Here is a 23,959-nt window from a genome sequence, read left to right as displayed (position 1 = left end):
CCATTCCGTCAACGGTTAATGAAGGGTTAAAAAAATATATGCGTGGAAAATTGTCAATGGCGGACGCTCGGTATGCAAGTGGGGAAAGTGGCACATAGCCAAAAAAGCGCACCAGAGATGCCAAAGTATGGACTTATTTTAACGAAACAAAGGAGGGTACACCGTCTGTGCAGCCTCTTCAATGCCATCACCCAGTTGTAATTTTGGAAGATGACAGGAGACAACAAGCTGGCAGATCGTAAGTCCATATAACTAACCGATGACATTTTTTATTGAAGTTGCTAAGCCTGTCGCGATACGCAATAATGCCATTTATCCCCCAGTAAATAAAAATGAGGGCGGTAATTTTCACGGCTGTGTTTTATCGCCGTGTGCATACATTTGTGCGTGCGTGTACACATGCATGTTGATGGCATGTGAGACTCCAGTTCCTTTCACAGATGTTTATTGGTCATCAACACGCCGTAAAATTAAAAGTTCAGACATTCAAAATTAGGTAAACACATCTATATTAAACACTGTAAAATGTTAGCATTGCTACATTGAGGCCAATGGGGAAAAAAGACAACGTACTAACACTTTAGCCTGCTATAAAACATTGGCAGTCTTCTCTAAATCGCAAACGTGCAGTCAAAAGGTGACACTTCAAACATGAAAAATCGCTGGTTAACAGCATTTGCAAATGAAAAAAAAAATCAATTACTGACACTACATGCAATGATGAAAAGTGCACTTTTTTGCGGAGTGTATAGCTTATGGTTGGCGGTTTAGCGAATGTACTTCTGGTGAACATTTCAAAATAAAAGCACGTCATGTTCAACATATAAATAATGATTTCTGAAGTTAATCTCACATACTTCAGAATTCAGAGTCTACACTAAGAATAGCTTCAAAATGACACCCTGAAAAATCTGATTGGTAATGAATAATTAATAAGACTATTATATAGTAGTATACTATAATATTATTGATTTTTTTGTTTTTGTTTTTGTTTTGAATCACGTTGGAAAGGCAAAGTCAGTGTTCTGAATCTGTTTACATTCCATTCTTTAGCACTAGTTAACGCTATCAGCATTTGACACCTAATGCTATCAGCACATGACCTCATTGTTTATTTTAGATTTATTATTGTTTACGTGTTTATTTGTCCTTTAATAAAAAATTTAAGTGCTCCAAAAAGTTTTTGTGAATTAATAAGTGTCAACAAAAACTTAATTGCTAGATTAATTGAAAAATAAATAAATAAATAAATAAATTATTATTAGATTAGTCTACTAATCGGGAGAAAAATAGTCGCTTGGGACAGCCCTACTCTACATACGAAGGTAATTCGTTCCGGGGCCTCATTTGTAAGTCAAAATGGTCGTATGTCGAGCAGGATTTTCCCGTATGAATACATTATAATTCCATTAATTCGTTCCACGGCCCGAAAACCTACACTAAATCCTTAATAAATACTGCTGGTACTATTGCAAATACCTCATACAAAGAGCAAAAGAAATACATTATAAATACAAATCAGAATAATAATATTAGTACTAATAGTAATGTGACCTGTAATAATGAAACAAATCTGGTTCTATTGTGGCGGATGTTTTGTGTGGGGTACCTGAACGCACCACGTGGCTGACGTGACAGAGGGAGAAAGAAGTGCATTAGTTTTTACTTTCATTTTTCATGTTCTGTTGTTGGCATTAGCTGCGTCGGTCAGTAGACTTATTATGTTGCACAAGTTCTGAAATAACTGATGAAAAACCTGACAAAGCTGGCAAATTCTTTGGCGATGTTACATAATAATAGTCACGTTAACTTATAAAGACTGGCGAACGAGGGTTAGAGGAGGACCGTCGAGATTGTAGACATTATACAGCCGTATTGTCGAGCCAGTTGTTAATTTTTTTTTTTTAAATCATTTCCATCTTAATTTCAATGGTAAGCGTCACCTTTTCCATTTTTTCAACACCTGCACTAACATTGTTGGAACCTATGTTGCTTTCTCACACAAGAAAATCAGCTGTGCGTCAGTCTTGCATGAAAACAAAGAAACTGCGGCGCTGTCATACATCGTCATATTTCGAGCATGTCATTGGATGTAGAAACTGAAGTCAGTATGCATCTCGCCTAATGTAATCATGTCCATAAATGGAGGTGTTTTTCACAGAAAACCGCTGACTGTTAGTTTTGCCCCAGATAATCATGGACTTTAACTGTCAACAATAATCATGGACTGCCAACCAGCAAGGCTCATGACCTATTTTGTGAGATGAGTTAATCACCAAACAGACACACCTACTTATCTGTACAGCATATAAGCAACGCCGAGCTCTCTGTTCAGTGTGCATTTCTCTACTCAGCTTTTGTTCTGTCATTCATTCATTCATTCATTTTCCATGCCGCTTTTCCTCACGAGGGTCGCGGAGGTGCTGGAGCCTATCCCAGCTAACTACGGGCAGTAGGCAGGGGACACCCTGAACTGGTTGCCAGCCAGTTGCAGGGCACAAGGAGACATATAACCATTCACGCACACACTCATACCTACGGACAATTTAGAGTGTTCAATCAGCCTACCATGCATGTTTTTGGGATGTAGGAGGAAACCGGAGTTTCCGGAGGAAACCCACGCAGGCATGGGGAGAACATGCAAACTCCACACAGGAAGGCCGAAGCCCGGGATTGAACCCTTGATCTCAGAACTGTGAGGCAGACGTGCTAACCACTCAGCCACCGTGCCGCCTGTTCTGTCATTGAATGCACCCAGAAATTTCTGAAATTAAAACTGCGCCGTAAGGATGTCTTGCCTCCAGTCTTTTATTTAGCAATCCAGTCTAGCTGTCTCAGCTGAATTGAAAAAGAACACGCAGAGGACCTGAAAGACTGCCTCCAACAAAACAAATGGCGAGTCAAATTTTGTGTCAGATGTCGAAAAGATTGCGTTTCGAAGCGATCGAATGTCAAGGTACCACTGTAACTTAATCTGCTACATCAATAAGCACAAAAATATCAAAATTTGGTTGAGGTCTGATTTCGATCGTAACTTTTCACTGTCAGGCACAAATACAAAAAATTTGAATTACGTCACTAGTACTATGTATTGTACGTCAATCTTTGCTTTCCCAAACAGGTTACTATCTCGAACAAACAAATATAGTTTCATCTTCATTTTCTCTTTCTTTCATTAATCTTTAATTCTGAAAAATCTGAATCTTTTTACCATCATTATGTAGTATTTGCCATTTCACACTGCTGTCTCAGATATATCAAATAATGACAATTCCTGTTTAGGATTTAAGTCTACTTCCGAAAAATCGAAATTGTGTAGCCGAATTACTTAGTCCTCTTTGCTATTTAATGATGCCGTCTCAATAATATCCATCTTATTTCCACATGTAAGGCCAGATTCTTATCACAAACCTTTCAAAATGCTCCTCATTACCCTGCCATGTCGCACATCCTAAAATCCGTAATGGTGTAACTTGAATACTGCCTTGGAGGATATGCAAAACGTCACTTTTGCATTTTAGCTAGCACACGAGCCGAGGAAATTCTACTGTCAGATGTTTAAGACATGAGCCATTCTTTTTAACTTCTTCATCCAGTTTTGAGCAAATCCAGATTTCCATCTTTCCCGCCCGTCTGTCGCAGCGGGAGCCCATCTAGCTGGAGGCTACGCGTCCTCTCCTGCGGGTTCTCTCTGGTGAACTTCTTCACATCTTGCCTTTCAAGTATCATTTTTTTCCCATTCGGGGAAAAACTGACAGCATACGGAAACGTCTTAAATGAGGTGGCAATCTGTTTGCACATTACTGCATGCGGGGATTCTGACCCTCACAACTTCTTTTTTACAGAGGAGCGGTGAGGGAGTTTGTGGTGGTCGGTGGGCTCATGAAAAAGTCATGGAGATGTCTGTGGTCATGAGGCAGAAAGCCACCGGGGTTTGTGTGACGAGGCAAATACGCGGAAAAACCTCACGATGGTTTCTCGGATGATCGGCGCTGTCAACAACATTCGGGGAACCCAAAATTCCCAACTGGAGAGTCAACGGCTTCCTCCTGGTTTGTCTATCCTCAAGCTACCTTTATGGCAAGGTCGCCTTCAAATTCAAACTTATCACAGATGGAAGAATAGTGCATAGGGGGAAAGGTTATAAGACGATAGCAACTGGTGATTACTGAATAATGAGTAAAAAGGAAAAGGGGAAAAAAATCTCAAGTGATGTGAGGCATATTCATGGAGTAATATTTAAATCCATATATATGCTTATAGGCATATGTTTTATTCATCTCTTGTATTCTCTGCAGCGGGAGCAGAAAATAGGCAATAAAAACTCACATTTGGAAGACGGCGGCCCCCGCAATCATTGCATTTGACATCGGACCGATCGCGTGTAATGCTGAGTGGCGCGTGTCAGGGAGTTGAAGGCGTCAATATCGCACTGACTGAGGGAGATTGGCAATCAGGCTTTTGAGGCTGGATTTCTTAAAAAAATGAGACGGCAAGAAGAATGCAGAGAGATTAGTAAAGAACGAGATTAGGCAAGTGGCAAAGTTTAGTCATGTAGGAGATGACGCCCAAACAGAATTCAGCTTGTGTGTTGCCATGTCAATGCAGTCAGCAGAGCTCAGGCCCATTTCTTTCAGTAAAATTACTGAGTTTTGACTATTTCGAAACAATCAGATTTCAGTTTGAATTATACTTGCCAAAGCCATCACAGTGACGTTAAGTGATGTTGACCTTTTTTTTTCGTCCTGATTGGATCAGCAGTGGTGAAATGTGACGAAGTAAAAGTACTTATGTACTGAAATGCATTTTTGTGTATCTGTACTTAAGTACAAAGTTTCACACACTGTTGCTGGTATTCTGGCCCATTCCTCCATGCAGTTCTCTTCTAGAGCAGTGATGTTTTAGGGCTGTTGTTGGGCAACACGGACTTTTAACTCCCTCCACAGATTTTCTATGGGGTTGAGATCTGGAGACTGGCTAGGCCACTCCAGGACCTTAAAAGGCTTCTTACGAAGCCACTCCTTTGTTGCCCTGGCTGTGTGTTTGGGATCATTGTCATGCTGAAAGACCCAGCCACGTCTCATCTTCAGTGCCCTTGCTGATGGAGATTTTCACTCAAAATCTCTCAATACGTGGCCCCATTCATTCTTTCCTTTACACAGATCAGTCGTCCTGGTCCCTTTGCAGAAAAACAGCTGCTTTACAGTGGGTATGGTGCAATTCAGTATTCTTTTTCCTCCAAACAAGAGAACCTGTGTTTCTACCAAAAAGTTCTATTTTGGTTTCATCTGACCATAACACATTCTTCCAGTCCTCTTCTGGATCATCCAAATGCTCTCTAGCGAAACGCAGATGGACCTGGACGTGTACTTTCTTCAGCAGGGGGACACGTCTGGCAGTGCAGAATTTGAGTACCTGGCGGCGCATTGTGTTACTGATAGTAGCCTTTGTTACTGTGGTCCCAGCTCTCTGTAAGTCATTCACTAGGTCCCCCCGTGTGGTTCTGGGATTTTGCTCCCCGTTCTTGTTATAACTTTGACGCCACGGGGTGAGGAGGGAGTTGAAAGTCCGTGTTGCCCAACGAGAGCCCCAAAACATCACTGCTCTAGAGGAGATCTGCATGGAGGAATGGGCCAAAATACCAGCAACAGTGTGTGAAAAGCTTGTGAAGAGTTACAGAAAACGTTTGGCCTGTTATTGCCAAGAAAGGGGTACATAACAAAGTATTGAGATGAACTATTGGTATTGACCAAATACTTATTTTCCACCATGATTTGCAAATAAATTCTTTAAAAATGAAACAATGTGATTTTCTGTTTTTTTTTTCCACATTGTCTCTCATGGGTGAGGTTTACCCATGTTGAAAATTACAGGCCTCTCTAATATTTTCAAGTGGGAGAACTTGGACAATTAGTCGTTGACTAAATACTTATTTGTAGGGTTGTTCCGATCATGTTTTTATGCTCCCGATCCGATCCCGATCGTTTTAGTTTGAGTATCTGCCGATCCCGATATTTCCCGATCCGATTGCTTTTTTTTTTGCTCCCGATTCAATTCCAATCATTCCCGATAATTTTTCCCAATCATATACATTTTGGCAATGCATTAAGAAAAAAATGAATAAAACTCGAATATTTACATTCAACATACAGTACATAAGTACCGTATTTGTTTATTATGACAATAAATCCTCAAGATGGCATTTACATTATTAACATTTTTTCTGTGAGAGGGATCCACGGATAGAAAGACTTGTAATTCTTAAAGGATAAATGTAACTTTGTATATTGCGACTAAATACAGGTAGGCTGTGGCGTTCCAATGATGCTCAATTGGTACCAAGAGGCCCAAAGAGTGCCAAGAAAATATTCCCCACACCATTACACCACCACCACCAGCCTGAACCGTTGATACAAGGCAGGATGGATCCATGCTTTCATGTTGTTGACGCCAAATTCTGACCCTACCATCCGAATGTCGCAGCAGAAATCAAGACTCATCAGACCAGGCAAGGTTTTTCCAATCTTCTATTGTCCAATTTCGATGAGCTTGTGCAAACTGTAGCCTCAGTTTCCTGTACTTAGCTGAAAGGAGTGGCACCCAGCGTGGTCTTCTGCTGCTGTAGCCCATCTGCCTCAAAGTTCGACGTACTGTGCGTTCAGAGATGCTCTTCTGGCTACCTTGGTTTTAACGGGTGGTTATTTGAGTCACTGTTGCCTTTCTATCAGCTTGAACCAGTCTGGCCATTCTCCTCTGACCTCTGGCATCAACAAGGCATTTCCGCCCACAGAACTGCCGCTCACTGGATATTTTTTCTTTTTCAGACCATTCTCTGTAAACCCTAGAGATGGTTGCGCGTGAAAATCCCAGTAGATCAGCAGTTTCTGAAATACTCAGACCAGCCCTTCTGGCACCAACAACCATGCCACGTTCAAAGTCACTCAAATCACCTTTCTTCTCCATACTGATGCTCGATTTGAACTGCAGGAGATTGTCTTAAACCATGTCTACATGCCTAAATGCACTGAGTTGCCGCCATGTGATTGGCTGATTAGAAATTGTTAACCAGCAGTTGGACAGGTGTACCTAATAGAGTGGCCGGTGAGTGTGTGTATACATATATATATATATATATATATATATATATATAGACAGTATATATACATATATATATACATAGCTTATTGAAAGCCCATGTCACAACTGAAAAAGTGCCTTCTAATTAAAGCTTGCCCTGTCTAACTGTACCTTAATTCTAGCAAATATTGTTGGGACAATGATTTCACAGCCGAGATGATTCTAGTTTGCTGCGTCATGCTAACGTGCCAAATAGCGCTCCTGCTGTGATGACACCATGCACCACTGTGCCACAAAAACAAGTCGCTAATGTACCACGTATGTGTGTGTTGGGTGCCATGCCAATCAGTCACTCGCGATAACGTGTCCGAAACCTTGCGAAAGGATTTGACGATCTGGACGCAGCGTGGCGTACGGGGGCGGCCGCCCGAACTGTTAGCCAAGAAAGCGGCGCTTCGTTATGGGGGCGCCTGCACTCGAGAAGCTGTCGTGTTTATCTCTCGCGGTCACGCCTGCGTCTGGATTTTAGAATTCAGTGCGGCACAACATATTGGGAGGGAAGAGCGCTAGAGTTTGACAGGGGAGAAAGAATGTTTTTTAGAAGAGCCGCTGCTAACATTACCGCAGGGACGCTTGTCCATTTGTTTGCATTGTTAAGCTCAACAAAAAATGTTTACACTTTGGTTCAACAAGAAATTCATTGTGTTGCAGTTGTAAAGTGCCTCAATATAACTTACTTTTTCTCCTCTTTTCGGCCTGTTTTTGCTATTTTAACACCGATAGACGTCGAATCCATTTTGACAGGGAGGACCTAGCGACAAATAATCACTTGTTCTGAAGTCTTTTTGACTGTAATTTCTCGCACCATTTAGCCTACTTTAATTTTGTATGTACACATTTTACAGTATTACTAAAACATTTTGTCCAGACCAATCTGTCTTTAAACCTGTTTTTCAAGGTTCTTCTCTAAAATCAAATAATTTTTGGAAACATTGAGTTTAGTAACGCTCTCGCACACCCCCATACTGGATGTAACCCCAGACCATGATTCTGCCACCACCAAACTTTAGTGTTTTCTGAGTGAATCTCGGATCCATGTAGGCTCCAGGAGGTCTCCTGCAATATTTGTGGCGACTGTGGTGTATTTCAATGAAAGATTCATCTGAAAAATCCACCTTTTGCCACTTTTCCAGCGTCAGGCTGTGGGCCTTGGCAAATGCAACACAGTTTTTTAATTGTCTGCACCCTGAGAGATCTGTAGGGTGGAAGGCAACATAAATAGCCTGAAATATCGACAAATCTTTGCTGCCTCTTACATTCCTAACCAAAAATAGGTACAAATTCTGCAGCAGGATGGTGCTCCATCGCATACTTCAATCTCTACCTTAAAGTTCCTCAGGGCAAAGAAGATCAAGATCCTCCAGGACTGGCCAGCCCAGTCACCAGACATGAACATCATTGAGCATGTCTGGAGTAGGATGAAAGAGGAAGCATGGAAGACGAAACCCAAGAATGTTGATGAACTCTGGGAGGCATGCAAGACTGCTTTCTTTGATGTTCCTGATGACTTCATCAATAAATTGTATGAATCCTTGCCAAAGCCCATGGAAGTCATACAAAATATTGAATTTGGATCTCATAGCACCACTACTTAATTCGCTTATGTTATGCAACATATTTTTGTATTTGAAGTACATTTTTTGCTCAATTTTCACAGTACTTTCAGTAGGCGACAAAACTTTTGTCTTGCCAAAATTTGACCTTTATGTCTTCATTAAATGATCAATCTTTTTCAGTGACACAAATACATTTTTGTACATTCAACATCATTTGGGAGGGTCTTAGCTTTCATATGAGCCATTTCTGAAACCAATTGAATACCGTAATTAAATGTCAGGTCATTAGCAATTGTTTCTACAAAATGGATAAGCGACAAGACTTTTGTCAGGGACTGTACTTATTGGGCACCGTTTATGGCAATAGATGTACAATTCATATCGTGACGACTTTGTAATGCCATCACGTAGTCTTTGACTGACTTTTGTCAGGGACTGTAAAGGTTTAAGTAACATTTAATGTTTAAAGTGTGTGGTAGTATTACGTAACTAAGTGCACTACAAAGTACACAGATTTTTTTTTTTTTTTTTAATTAAATTGGCAGAACTTTTTAAAAATTTTAAGTCAACCGATTTCATTTGAATTTTCACGTTTTAACAGAAAGAAGAAAAAAAGCCATCGGTTCAAGTTCAATGATTTGCACTTCAATAGTTCATGAAATGGCTACATTTCAATAGACATTAAAGAAACATGTTTTTTGGAAATACTTCTAAAAAGAATCTCAATGGTTAAGCCGAGATTTTCCAGTTTTAAAACACGATTTATGATTCCCATACTTATTCCTGTTTTACTTCTGTGTTCATAATCAGCCAATCATGAGAGCAGTTTCCAGTGTTCGTCCGGGTTGCCACAACTCTATATGCTTTGACAAACAGTTTGAATTATGTCTACCACTAAAACAAAAACAAAAAAACCTTGTTACAAATCTCAAAGGATTTAAGACAACAAAAAGCAAAACAAGGATATGCATTCATTTGGCGTGTTTGTGCTACACTATTTAGCAGGGGGATCCATTGACCGGTGTTCTCCCAGTGCTACTTTATGTAACATGTGGATCCATTGACCCAGGAAAAAACAAAGTCTTTACGCATATATATATTTGTTAAATTAAAACCGATGGAGCAATTAAAACGTCTTTCTAGATGCTGTTACTACATTACCAAATGATACAGTATATAGTGGTACCTCTACATACGAAGTTAATTCGTTCCAGGACCTTGTTTGTCAAAATGGTCGTCGAGCAGGATTTTCCCATAAGAATAGATCATAATTCCATTAATTTGTTCCACAGCCCTAAAACCTACACTATATTCTTAATAAATACGGCTAGTACAATTGCAAACAGCAATTACAGAGAGCAAAACAAATAGATTATGAATAAAAATCGGAATAATAATATAATAATAGTAATGATAATAGTACCTATAATAATGACCTTTCAATGTGGCGGATGTGTTTTGCGTGGTGTATCTGAACGCACCGCGTGTCTGACTTGATAGATTGAGAGAGGGACTTTTTACTTTCACTTTGTTCAGTTGTGGCAGACAGTAGGCATGCTGTGTTGTACAAGTTCTGAAATAAATGATTAAAAAACTGACGAAGATTGCGATTTTTTTGGCGATGTTACAATAATAATAATCGTCACCTTTACTTACAAAGACTGGCGAACGGAGGTCGGAGGAGAACCGTCGAGATTGTAAACATTCTACAGCCGTATTGTCAAGCCAGTTCACAGACACGCCCACCAAGCTCATATTTTTCTATCATTTCCATCTTCATTTCAATGGTAAGCCTAACCTTTTTCCTTTTTTTTCACCACCTGCACTAACATTCTTGGAACCTATGTTGATTTCTCTCAAGAAAGTCCGCCGTGTGTCCATCTTGCAGGAAAACAAAGAAACTGCAGCGCTGTCATAAATCGTCGTATTTCGAGCATGTCGGATGGAGAAACAAATGGCGAATCAAATTTTACGTCGGATGTCGAAAAGATTGCGTGTCGAAGCGATCGCATGTCGAGGTACCACTGTATTTCTTTCCCAGTGTGCTAATACATTGAGAAAAGTAGCCATCCCTCACTTCGGTCATGGTGACATAAATGAACCTTGACCTCGTATCACGGCTCTTTTAATCGTCATGACTAAAATGTTGGCATTATTACAATGAAAACGTCTTAAAAGAAAAATAATATAACCTATATCCGGCTTCGGTCTTGCAATGAGGAAGAGGGTGCTGTGACGTGTACAGAGGAAGGAGTCCTCTTCACTAAGGATTCAGCTGATTTTGTGGATTAATATTTTTATTTTTCGCATCACGCCAGCCAAACGGCTGCAGAAAATCTTGCTGTACGAGGGAGAGGCGTGTGCGCCTTTTTGGGGTTTTCAAAAGGATTCCATTCACCGGTGGATATTGGCCAAAACAAGCCCTACAACTGTGGGACCATGGGACTTACGAGGAAGTGAGTAAACATTGTGTTTTATATTATGTCATATACTGGAATCATTTTAATATGTACAGTGGGGAGAACAAGTATTTGATGCACTGCCAATGGGTTTTCCCATTGGCAGTGTATCAAATACTTGTTCTCCCCACTGTAGGTGGCTTGCATTTTGTGGCTGACATGCTCCTTGTCCCCTCGGCCAACGACCGGCGGCTGGTCACACATCCCCCCGCCGGGAGAGCACTATACCCGGCTTATTGCCCTCTTCATGTGCTCGGTGTTCTGTCAAATTTTCCGACTGATCAGAAATTGCAACTTTGTGTTAAAAATAGCCGCGAATACAGTGATTACAAAGTAAACACTATAAACGTTCTTTAAATAAAGGCCTATTTACGTTTAATCATGGATGGGCATGTAAAAAGCTCTCCTCATACACATTAGCTGCACAACAACTGCAGCCGCTCACCTATGACTCTCTCTGTTTACGACTTTGCCGTGGAGTAAAGCATTATTTTGCCATATTCGTGTTGACCATTTGGCATCTACACGCTCCTCCGACGTCAGCCGGTTTGTTCGGCAGTCATTGTCCAGCTGCTTCCCCGGCGAGCTCTCCTGTCCGTAGTAGAAGGGAAACGAGCTGTAAATTGCTCTCCGCCGGGTGGTTTGCCAGTCGGCAAAGACAATCGACAACCCAGTCGTCATGTGAAATGATCTGGGCTAGTTATGTGTGATTTTCCGCTATGAAGACTTTGACACATCACTCGGTTCAGGTTAGCGTGTCGGCTAGTTGTCACGCCTCTTGGTTTGTTTACATTCTCTGAAGACTGGGAAGGGAAATGACATAAACCCAATTTAGGTGGCATAAAATATCGTTCGGGAGGTCGACAGTAAAGGTGAAGTTGACAGTTTTGACCATTATGGAGTAATTTTGCCATGTCAACTTCAATAAATGCATTTTTATTATTTCTTACTCCATTTAGCACAAGACTGTTATTTGTCATGGCCATGCCATTTATTTAGCTATTGGGGAAAAATACTTGGATAAAAAGAATATCCTGTAAAAATATTGGAGAGACTGAAACAATGACATTTTGCGGCTCTTTTCGTCGCGTTTTCCTCGTTCTGAATAATTCCCCTTCAATGGGCTGCATACTAAATCAGATGAAATCATTACTCCGCTGACGTCATCCACCTGTTGGGGACGCTAGGGCCCTATAATGGTAGGCGTGGCTAACCGGCAGATTAAAAGACTAATTTCTTGTCATCTGCGCTTTGCTAATTTGTTGTGTATAGTCAAATCGTCTCAAATATGATTCCAATTCACATAATAATGCTATTTAAGAAGTTTTCCTGTCGTACGCATTTTAAAAGTGATTACACTGTTAAACATCAATCCAATTTCTACAACTCGGGTGGCATTTTATTGCATTTCCATTGTAAAGTTTCAAGCCAAAACATCTCATTTCTTCCTGTATCCACTTAGTGGTTTTGCTCACTTAAGTCAAAACTTTACTGCATTTCCATTGTTGTGTTCATGTGAAAATATTCACCCAACATGATTCCATTAGTGCAAACCAATTTTCCCGTCTAAAACATTTCAGGCTGTATTTTTTCGCTGATAATGATAACGAGTACAGGATTGCTGTTCCCTAAATTAAAGCCTACATGGTTGCACGAAAATAACAAGCAGTGGAGACGCCACCCGTGTTGCCTGCTGGGAACAATAAGGCAAACAAAGAGCTTTTCGCTTGGTGACGAGCGATAAGGTTCATGTTATCAGAAAGCCCAGAGGGAGCTGTTACTACTGTTGTTCCCTACAAACAATAAGACAACAGCCTTGTTATTGCTTAATTTAAACGAAACCATTAGCAACACGCGTGTATCTTTAGAGATTAATTCACACCTTTAAATAAATAAATAAATCAGATAATTAAACTCGGTTAATTGCAAAGATCTTACGATTATTGCTTACTTCCGTCGTTTTTTTTTTGTTTTCATCCATTTTAAACGTGGTCAAACTGGTGTAATTCCCATCTGGCCGCCGTCGCTTCCTTGACCTACAAGAGATTTTTTTTATAAGCTTCTCGGGATAATCCTGTCATGCAAACAGTTTGAGTGACATTTTATCAAAACGTGCTAGCAGACATATGGCAATGCAAATACTTTGGAAAATGCTCTTTGAAGAGTTTGCAGTGTTGTGTTTGTGAAGTTTAACTCAATCGTCCATTAAAAAAATATAAGCGCATCTACAATTAGAACATGGGTCTGTTTCCATGGTGAGGAGAGGTTAAAACCAGTCGTTTCACATCATGCTCAAAGGATACGCCATGTATTTTTAAAAGGTTCGTTTTTTTTTTTTAAGGTGGAAGAAAATCTTGAGTGTCAAAAATGCACTGTTCATTTATTTTGAGGGGTGAAACTTGAAAAATTAGAAACTCTGATTTGCTGAAAAGGCAAAGACAAAATCATTTGAATTACATTGTCTGCCATTGAGGGCGATGGACATCCAACCCATTTGAACTGTCCAACATTTACATCTATGGCAGTAAATGACATTAAAAAAAACCTTACAATATGGTGTTTTACTTATATAGCACTTTTCCACCTTTCAAGGCGCTCAAAGCACTAAATCGCCATCTACCTACTGGTGACGCGGCAATGTGGGGTTCAGTATCTTCCTCAAGGATACTTAGGCGAGTTCATCAGGGCAGAGAATTGAACCCACAACCTCTGGGTTGGGGGACGGCTACTCTACCACTGAGCCACGCCATCCCCAATATCAGTTAAGTCAGCTCTGTCACAACGACAGAACATCAGTTACTATTCATCTGCTAACATACGCGAACGCTGTCTAGTTGTGATTAATTCTGTACCAATCTTATGGATCATGGAACTGCTCAATTGGTGTCTAAGTACCTTGGATAAGATCTTCCCAACAATGCGACCTACATCCAGCCAACACCCATGACCGGCCAACACTTTCACGTCTGGATTTACGGAGGATAGCTGGGGGCGATGGAGGCCTATATGTTTGACCGTGCTTGACATTGACGATGTCGAAGATGTTTACGTGTTCAGCACACTGTTGGTTCTCGCTCTTCTGCTAGGGCTTGGTGCCCTTTGGATGCTCAGTTTCTCGGCGAAAGTGGTGTGACGCCATAGAGAAGCAATGGAGCTTGTTTGCAATATCGGCGATGCTGTCAATGCGGGGCGTGCCAGACTCAACAAGGCCTGTGATGACTTATCACAGGTGAAGATGGACCTAACAGCGTCTAGTGTTGCCGCAGCTCAAATTGTGACGAAAACCATCACGGAGATTCGGGACCAAGAGAGGCTTGTTCGCGTGAACCAAGCTAGGGCTGACGAGGAGTGAACCACCTGCGCGGGATGCAGTGGAGGAGGGCTTCCGTGTCTCCCTCGGCTGTCCTCCATCAACTGGAAGATTTCCTAACAGATAAATTCTCACCGAATCAATGAGCAAACGGATTGACTGAAGGACCCAAGTGCCACATCTAAGGGCCGTAGACTTCATAATGTATGGTCGATTCATAGGGGGCTTATCTCAGTCAAAGCTGACCGAGTGGAAGGAGCTTTTTCCGTTGAAAATTCTTGTGAATAAATGCTTAAATCCCTGAATTCTTTATAGATATGGACGTAAAACAGTCTCGATTCTTGGTTAAAAGCAAAACAAACAAACAAAAAAATGTGCCAGTATCATTTATTTTACGTAAATATTGCAAACTATGAGGCTAGTCAGTAAGGAAATTAGCGGCCGTCATATGTAAACAAAGAGCTTTATCTGTTGAAAATTCTTGTGAATAAATGCATAAATCCCTGAATTCTTCATAGATATGGATGTAAAAGAGTCTTGATTCTTGGTTAAAAGCAAAAAAATGTGCAGGTAGCATTTATTTTACGTAAATATTTCGAACTATGAGGCTAGTCACTGAGGAAATTAGCGGCAGCCATACGTAAACAAAGATCTTTTCCTGTTGAAAATTCACGTGAATAAATGCTTAAATCCCTGAATTCTTCATAGATGTGGACGTAAAAGAGTCTCGATTCTTGGTTAAAAGAAAAATGTGCAGGGAGCACTTATTTTATGTAAATATTGCGAAGTATAATGCCAATACTGTAGCGGCTTATTTCTCCCAATGATTTTTTTTCACGTTTCAAAATGCACGCATGGTACGAAAAATATAATTATTACCTTGAATCCTCGAACAAATCACTTCTGAGACAATCCTTCCTGTTTGGATGCAGCACAGCTTTTGTACTTTTTCAACCTAAATCCAGCGTTAGATCGCTGCATGTGACCGACTGCTAATAAATTAAGCGGAGTGTTGGACGGCCCCCCTTCGGGAAGGCGTGACGCAGTGAATGGGGAATGTGTCATGTCAATACATTATGAAGTCTATGCAAGGGCGTAGGTTTGCATAGGGACGGTACGGACATATAACAACTTTTCAGGATGCTGAAATTGTCCCCACCAACTTTAAAGCAACCTAATTTGTATTATATAATGACTTTCGTTGTATAGGTCATTTACATTGTCTTCCCATATGTTGTAAAGATAGAATTGACCCAACCATTATTAAGTGCAGTACTGTACTTTCATTATGGTCAGGCTTACATTGACCCTTTTCACTTGCTGAATGTGCCAGTCCATTTTTTTCCCTCAAACGCACGCTTGCTTGGCTGATGAAATGACCCCCCCCAACACACATGCATTCGCATCCCGACAGAAATTCAACATGCTGCCTCTTCCGCCCCCTTCGAAGACGCGGGATATTAAAGTGTTTTGCCGCCAGCAGCAGCCACGACGTAATGTAAAAAGACGTCAATAATGTGGAGGTAGGGAACACGCCACTAATTTTGCTACTGAAAGTCCGACCTACATCGGAGTTAACATAACATTAATCTGTGTGAATTTCTCGAACTTGAGGAGGAAGTTGAAAACTGAAGCAAGACTGCTGTATTGTGCATAAAATATCATTGCATTGATAGAAATTTATGATGCCCGCCTGGAGCAAGAGTAAGAAAAAAAAAATTCTCAAGTATTAATCTGCATGTGTGCTTAAACTGTGGGTACAGATTACATTTTTTTTTTCTATCCTGGCACTAAACTGGCTCTGTTACAATCACATAATATGAACAATATGGGGAATCAAAGAGTGTCTACAAACAAGAAAAAGGGGAATTCTTTATTTCAGTCCAATGTGAAGAGAACTACAAAGGCCAAAGGGAAAAGCGAGGGTACCGAAACGTATACGCGGCATTAAACATTCGAAATAATTGAAAATAGTCCCACTTTGGTAGTTACAATGGGAATAGATGCTTTTTTTTTAAACTGATATTTGTGCTCCTTTGTCATCATACACCAAGACGAAGTGTTTTTAACGGAACCAGTGAATGCGAAAACGATTATATATGTAAAAAAAAAAAAAAAAAAGCTATATTCCCTCCTAAAATGGCTTCCAAATAGTCAGTAAAAGCATGCATCTCCAAATGTTATGATTTTTATATGTACAGTAAGAAAAATAAAACACATGAAACATTTGTCTCGCATGGAGAAAAAAACAAAACATTGTGAAGACGCACGCTTTACACGTTACATGGAAAGATTTCGAGACTCGCGTGTATGCATCAGTCAATAACGAGGCGTACCAACACTTTTGACACATATACACCATATGGACAAAATAGTCTTGGGACACACATCTGTATCAGTTAATAATGGGGTGTCCCAATACTTTTGACTTGGGTGCATGCTGAAAAACAGTATTGGGATACCGGTCATATTCATTGCCACTGACACCATTTCCCTGGCATTGTTGGCGTTGAATAATCATATTCCAGTGCCATTGACGGCAATACATGTCCAATTCATTTAGAATGGCTTGAACGATCGCTGCCAGCCCCTCCCAGACCAAATGGGTTGGACGTCTATTAGCGTCACTGGCCGCTGCTGAGTTAAGTGTTGTCCTAAATACTTTTCACCACAACGTAGTTGACATAACAAATGTCTTGGGACACTTGTCTGTATCCGTCAATAATGGGATGTCCCAATACTTTTGATACACGTATGCTATATGGACTAAAAGTATTGGGACACTCATCTGTGTTGTTGTCAATGACGTCATGTCCCAATACTTTTTACCATTGTGGAGTCGTAAACTGGAATGTTTTGGTACACATCCATTAACTCCTTATTTGTCCAACGAAAGACTCATCTGAATGTAACAGGCTGTGCAAATGTCGCCTTTCAGCTACTATGAAAATAAAACTAAAAGCGCAAATTCTGCAATTTATGGCAGCGTTTCCGTCCTGGGCACTTCTTGAGCGTTGGGCTGCTCGATGGACATTTGAAGGCAACGTTCACCCTGTTTGTGTTCTACTGGAATCTAGGCGGGGAGGGGGTAAAAAACGGGGCGTCACAAAGAGATATGCTTCGGGATGAAAGTCTGTGGAAAGATATTGAGAGATGGAAAAGCAAAGATCAGCAGCAAGATGCGTCTTTGAGTTCTACGTCATATCCCTTCGTCCACCTATCCATCATCCAGCCCTGTGTTAATCCGTTTTCTTCTCTTCTGGATCCTTCTCTACCACTACCTCATCCTCGGGTTCTTCGTCTCTCTCTTCCTCCGCTTCTTCTTCCTCTTCCTCCTCCTCCTCCTCTTCCTCCTTCTCCTGCTCCTCCTCGTCCTCCTCTTCTTCTTCGTCCTCTCCTTCTTTCTCTCCTTCCTCCTCTCCTTCTCCTACCTCCTCACCTTCTCCTTCATCCTCCTCCTCCTCGTCAGTCAAACCCTCCCGCCTGATGGCGTCGACGTCATCAGAGCCGTCGTCCGTCTCTGCTGTGCAGATGCCGTAGCACATGAGGCTGATAACGCCAAGTGGCAGGCCAAACAGGAAGCAGCCCAACAAAGGTGAGATGCGAAACACCGACTGATGGGAGGGAAAGGGAATAGAGGATGGGTAGGGAAGCAGGGTAACAGAGGAGAGAGTTACCTACATGGCACCAATCTTCTTCTAAATTCATCTCATGGTTTCCTTCGGAAGGCATTTACGTCATATGACTAATGCTGTCACCATTTATCAAAAGTTATTTTGATAGGTAATGTATTGGAGACATTATTACAAAATTATATTTATAAAATATAAATATAAAAAATTGTAAAATTCTGTTTTTTTTTTGTTTTTTTTTTAAAGGGAAGCATTAAATACTAATACTCCTAGCAGTAATGCATTTTTTTTATTTGAAAAAGGAAAAAAAAAGTTTTTTACTTTTAAATAATCTTTGTGCAATACTGTTATAATGATATTGCAATAATAGCAAATATTTTCATTTTATTTATTTTTATATTATATTTTTTTAAAAACGGAGCTGAAATTTTTTTTTTTAATTTTTCAATCTAAAAAGAAAAACTTGAAATATCTACTTATTGCTTTGAATGTATACTTTTAATACCCACCTTTTAATTTTTAAATATTCTCTCTATTCCTTTTATGATATAATATAATATAATCTTGTTTCATTTAGAAAAACAGTAAAAAAAATTTAAAAATGTATGTACAGTGATCCCTCGTTTTTCACGGTTAATGGGCACCAGAACCCGCCGCGATAGTCACCCCCCCCAAAAGTTTAAATTAAAAAAAAATAAATAAATACAACTTTATATGTATATATATATATATATGTTTTTTAGCACTTCAAATGTAATAATTATAAGTTTTAAACATGTTATTGTCCCAACGAATTATTTTTAAACAAGAATGAAGCAGAAAAATGCTTGGCTTCATTAAATGCTTCATTGAGTGAGTCCACTCAAATCCGCTCAAGCTGCTCACTTACAATGAGTTGCCACAGCAACTGTTTAACAAGTTAAACGATGATTGACGCATGTGGCGCTTTGAAGTTCCCTCCTCTGACAAGACCAAACATTAAATGTCTGTCAATCATCGTTAACTTTAACAAACAACTCCAGTGCACTCACTGCCTGACCAACAAAGAGCAAAGAGAGAGTGAAGACTATGCGATTGGTTAGGAACAGCTCATCCGTATTTTTTTTTTTTTTTTTAACTGAAAAAAAAAAAAAAAAAAAAACGCGACAAGTCTCTAAATTCTGTAGTCCTCGATATTTCATTGAGGACTTTAATTTTTTTGTTTTTAAACATGAAGTCGCAGTGGGCCAAACAAAACGACGTTCTGGCTCAGCTCTGGCCAATGTGCCTCAGGTTTGACATAGAATACATGTAACCAGAGTATGACACGAAGTGGACTAGAGCCGCATCCTTTAACTTCCCCGAAGCAACAACAGCAATAAACGTTACCGCACTTATCCAATTCTTCTTTAATAGCTCCCTGCGGCTAATAAGTTAGCAGCCCTTTATGCGGAACACACGAGACTGAAGGAATGGGACTCTTAAATCACAACCGGCTGCTATTACGGGAAGAGCGACAGACGGCCAGATGTGACAGCTGAATAAAATCCCTCCAAAAATGTCGCATTGCTCCCCACCATTTTTGCTCGACATCACAATTGTCGCTCGTTGCGTCGCAAACTTGCCCTGGAGGAACTCTTATACGGGCTTCGTGGTACGATTGCGCCAGATGTTTAAGCACCCGGCTCACGGCTGTGGCAGGGTAAACACTATTACTCCCCAAAGAAGCGCAGCCCCCGAGGAAAAGCCCCTGCCGTCTCCTCTATCATTTCCACCTCGGCCTTTTTTACTGCTTGCCTTGCATATTCCCGCTATTTGTCTCCCAGAGGGAAAGTGAGGGCGCATACACCGGGCCGCGTTTGTTCTACTTGTGTCACCTCTCTCGCTTTATATCGGCGAGGACGACGCGGTCGATGCTGCCCGCTCTTTACTCAAGTGCCGCCATTTAAAACTACTCAAGTACCTCTCGAGAAAGTAACAATTCGAGCACCTTTGACAAATACGTGATGCATCGTTAGGTGTTTAATGGCGGGAATGTTGGCTTGAACCAAGGTTCTTAAAGTGCATCACAAAGGTCGATAATCAAGGTTTACTGCTAATACGCTGTTTTATTTATATTCTTTTGGAGTACAAGTGGAAGTAGAAGGAATTGGTGGCAATTAGAGTTGGCAGGAACCATTATTTTTGTAATTAGTCGAATAAATGGCTCATTCATAAATCAGGTTATATTACTCTGGGCTTTACATTTTAGCTGAAAATGTGCATTGGAGCCAAAAAACGACATAGTATTTGAATATTACTAAGCAAAAGAAGATGTTAACAAATATTTAAATTACTGTATTTTAAGTTTTACTGTTTAACTTTTAGTAGCAGGAGCTAATTTATAGATTATTGCAAGCTAACTAGCATCAAGGACAAGTAAGCATCCTTGTTTCATTCATTCATCTGGTTTAGAGTCATGCTGACACCACTTTAAGTATGTTCAGAGTCTCGACTTACTAGCACTGGTGTACCCTTTTCCAAAAAAAGTGTTTCAAAGTGCAGTTTCCTGCGCACCTTTAGCTGTGTTGCTAGCATAGCATTCCCAAAGCTATGTTTCAGAGAATTAATTTACAGGTACAATGCAGACTTATTGTCAAGAGAAGAATGATATAAAAGTAAGCAATGAGCCTAATGTGTGCCACTAACATGTTGCTATGCTCGGGCTAGCGCTGACATTCGTTATCGTTTTAATCTTTCTCCTGTTAATTTAAATGAGTAGCTCAAACGTTTATCACAAGTAGACGTCCAATCTGTTTGAAGTGGGAGGGTTGGCAGTGAATGAACGAACGTTCATTCGCTGCCACCCTCCCATTTCAAACAGATTGGACGTCAAGCGCCGCGAATGTTAGCCAATGAGTTAAAGAAACACTTGGTAGCTTTCAGCTTTTTCAGCTTTGGTTGATTTTAGCGACGCCGGAGGACAAAAGCGGTAGTGTTCTGCCTTAAAGAATGCTGCGTTTCCCATGAAGACCAGCGCACACCCGAACAGTGTCGTAAAATCTTCAATTAATCAAAAATCAATCTCTCAGTCGCCTACAGATGGATTAAACAACATTTATTTTCCAGCGGCCGTGTGATGGACGTATAGCAATAAGGTAATGAATCCATTTGTGGCTAAACAATAGCATATGACGGTTAGCAACCGTGTGGCTCAGTGTGGCTTAACCCCCCCACCCCACCTGAACTCGTCAGCATTTATGCGTCACGCCAGCAAGTGCAAGCCGGGCCAATGCTTATTATATATATCCTGGTAGCCTCTCCTTTTTTTTCCTCCTCAGACAAAACTTTTTGTCTGTTTTGTTGCTCTGCCATCTTTGCAGCATTTGCGCAAAAGCGTTAGTGACGTATGCTGTAAAGCAGTCAGCGCATTTGTAGGGGGTTTTTAGTAAGGCAGGGTTCCTGCCACCCGATTAATTAGTCCCAGTGAAAGCGATACAACCCCCCTCAAGATATAAAAGAGGTATCATTCAACTAGTTGACAGTCGACATATCACAAATGTTATGAAAATATTTTATCAAGGTTGAAAGCTACCTAGTGTTGCTTTAAGAGGACTCAGCTGTACGCTAAGAAGTCAAGATAAAGTGGATTTTTTTTCTATTTAGTAATTTTAGCGACCTGCTGATTAAATTTAATGCTATTTTGTTTTCAGACAGTCTGCGAACATACCAGTGGGATATCTGACACGCTTTGGCTGCATAGCAATTATAAGGAACGACTCTGGGCATGTTAATTTGGTTATTTTTTTGTTTGGTTTTTGATTAATCAAATATTTGTGTTTAACATCTCTATATGTAAATATTACTTATTAAAACATGGACATTTGCGACTTAAAGTCAGGCACTGCACACGTGTAATTTTGCTTTAATTTTATTACATTTGGGTGGTGCAGTTTATCATTATGTGCACTCTATAGTGCAGGATTAACTATACTTTTGGGGGAAAAAATCTTACCATAATGGTGGATCTGGCATCAAACACCACCCGTTTGACTCTCTGGATGAAGCCGTCACCTCCGAGTGCCTGCGAAGAGAAGACGACCCTTGAATAAAGTGGCGGGAGCGGCAGGAGAAATTGTTTATATGCTAATTTCGCACTCGCGCTGTTCGCCGTAGGACATTTGTCGCAATTACTTGAAGACAACTACGACAATCGGCAATTATCGGCGTGTTTATAAAGGGCTTCTCGTAGAACACAATTAACGCTCTTGCGCTCGAGCTCAATTATTGAGAAGATGCACCTTCTGGCCAGCGGCCGGCACGAGCCGACGGACCAATTATAGTGAGCACTGACAACTTTGGAGAGCAAGGAAGGGGGATTTGTTTATATGCGTGTTGTTGTCCCCGAGTTGCCGCATCAAATCCTGGATGGCGAGAGACGCCGGCAGTTAGGAGGAGAGATGAAATGGGAAATTTCCACTTCATAACTGTCATAAAAAACCTGCAAATGAGGCGCTACCGCCTGTCAGCCGCGTCCTCTGGCGCTTCAGATGCGGCTAACTGCGCCGCCAGGCTCGCCCGCGCACATACGCTCGCTCACGCGTTTCAGCCTTCTCACGGATGACGAAGCAGATGGATTTATTTCGGCTACCACATGTGGGATCTGCATGTGTGCTGGCCGGGTGCTGCGTTAGGCATACTCATGTTTAAGTGCCGTTGACGGTGGTAGACGTCCAATCCATTTGAACTGGGGGGAAAGCAAGCTGTGCCAAGGGCAACAATCCTTTACGGAATACATTCTTTCAACTTAATTCATTTAGTGTCAGAGTGAGTTCTAACAAAATAAGAGTTGTGGTAATTAGTAGGGCTGTCAAACGATTCAAATTTTTAATTGAGTTAACTACAGGTTAAAAATTAATCGTATTTAATTAATCGTAATTAATCGCAATTCAAACCATCTATAAAATATGCCATATTTTTCTGTAAATTATTGTCAGAATGGAAAGATAAGACACAAGATGGATATATACAAACTAGGGCTGGGCGATATGGCCTTAAGTACATATCACGATAAATTGAGCAGATTTACCTCGATATCGATATATGACGATAAATTCGCCCAAGCAAACTGTTATATAATTTGAAAATTTGAATGAATGCATGGAATACAAATTAACAGTTTCTCGTTAAATTTATTTACCAGCTTTCAATTTAACAATTGCACATGCAGTCTAAACATTAAGTATTAAAAAAAATCTTGGAAAACAATAAGAATTCTTGTGTGAACATTTATAACAGCTTGTATGACTTGAAAAATATCATCACTTGAATTTCATTAAATTCATTCCGCATTGTTATACACTAGATAGTGGCATACGTTTCGATATTTAGAATAGATACAAATACGACACATCCACCCACCCCCCAGAAATTATACTTAATTAATAAATAAAATGTTTCACAAACCTTTCCTTTCTTTTATTCGGCTCAATTATTTACATCTTATGATTTTGGAAATCCTTACAGTATTCAATAAATAATATTCCTGTTCCCAAGCACTGTGCTTACAGTACTGTAATTTTTACAAAAAATAAACAATACATAGTTACTCCCCGTCATCTAGGATGAGCCACTTACAAGACTAGCACTGTCGTGTATTACAAATACTGCTTTGAACACATCTTCACAGACAAAAGCAATGACACAGGCTTAAAGAGGTCAACTTTAATTGTGTAAATCACACTTAATGACGACACGATCTCCTGGTTGAAATAGACGACATCCACTTAATTCTATTGAAGATACTGGATGTAATGCTGAGGCAATTTGTCAACTTTACTTTTAAAAAGAAACGTGCACTGTTTATCCAGTAGATGGGGCTCTTGCAGTGTGTTAAACAGTGATTCA

General features: G+C 40.4%; 1 protein-coding gene across 1 annotated transcript in view; it reads right to left on the bottom strand.

Moving 5' to 3' along the window:
* Positions 1 to 16,321: 16,321 nt before the first annotated feature.
* Positions 16,322 to 23,959, bottom strand: part of tmx3b (thioredoxin related transmembrane protein 3b) — a 45,675-nt gene continuing 38,037 nt past the window's right edge. The window contains exons 15-16 of the mRNA XM_057824768.1: positions 22,068 to 22,136; positions 16,322 to 18,076 (exon numbers count right to left, since the gene is read on the bottom strand). Of these exons, the coding sequence (XP_057680751.1) occupies positions 17,702 to 18,076; positions 22,068 to 22,136 (444 nt within the window). The 3' untranslated portion in view covers positions 16,322 to 17,701. The remainder of the gene's footprint in view (positions 18,077 to 22,067; positions 22,137 to 23,959) is intronic.

This window comes from Corythoichthys intestinalis, chromosome 20, assembly GCF_030265065.1.
Source record: "Corythoichthys intestinalis isolate RoL2023-P3 chromosome 20, ASM3026506v1, whole genome shotgun sequence".
NCBI classification, from domain to species: Eukaryota; Metazoa; Chordata; class Actinopteri; order Syngnathiformes; family Syngnathidae; genus Corythoichthys; species Corythoichthys intestinalis.
Note: the sequence above shows the minus strand (reverse complement) of the source record. Positions and strands in the feature narration are given on the sequence as shown.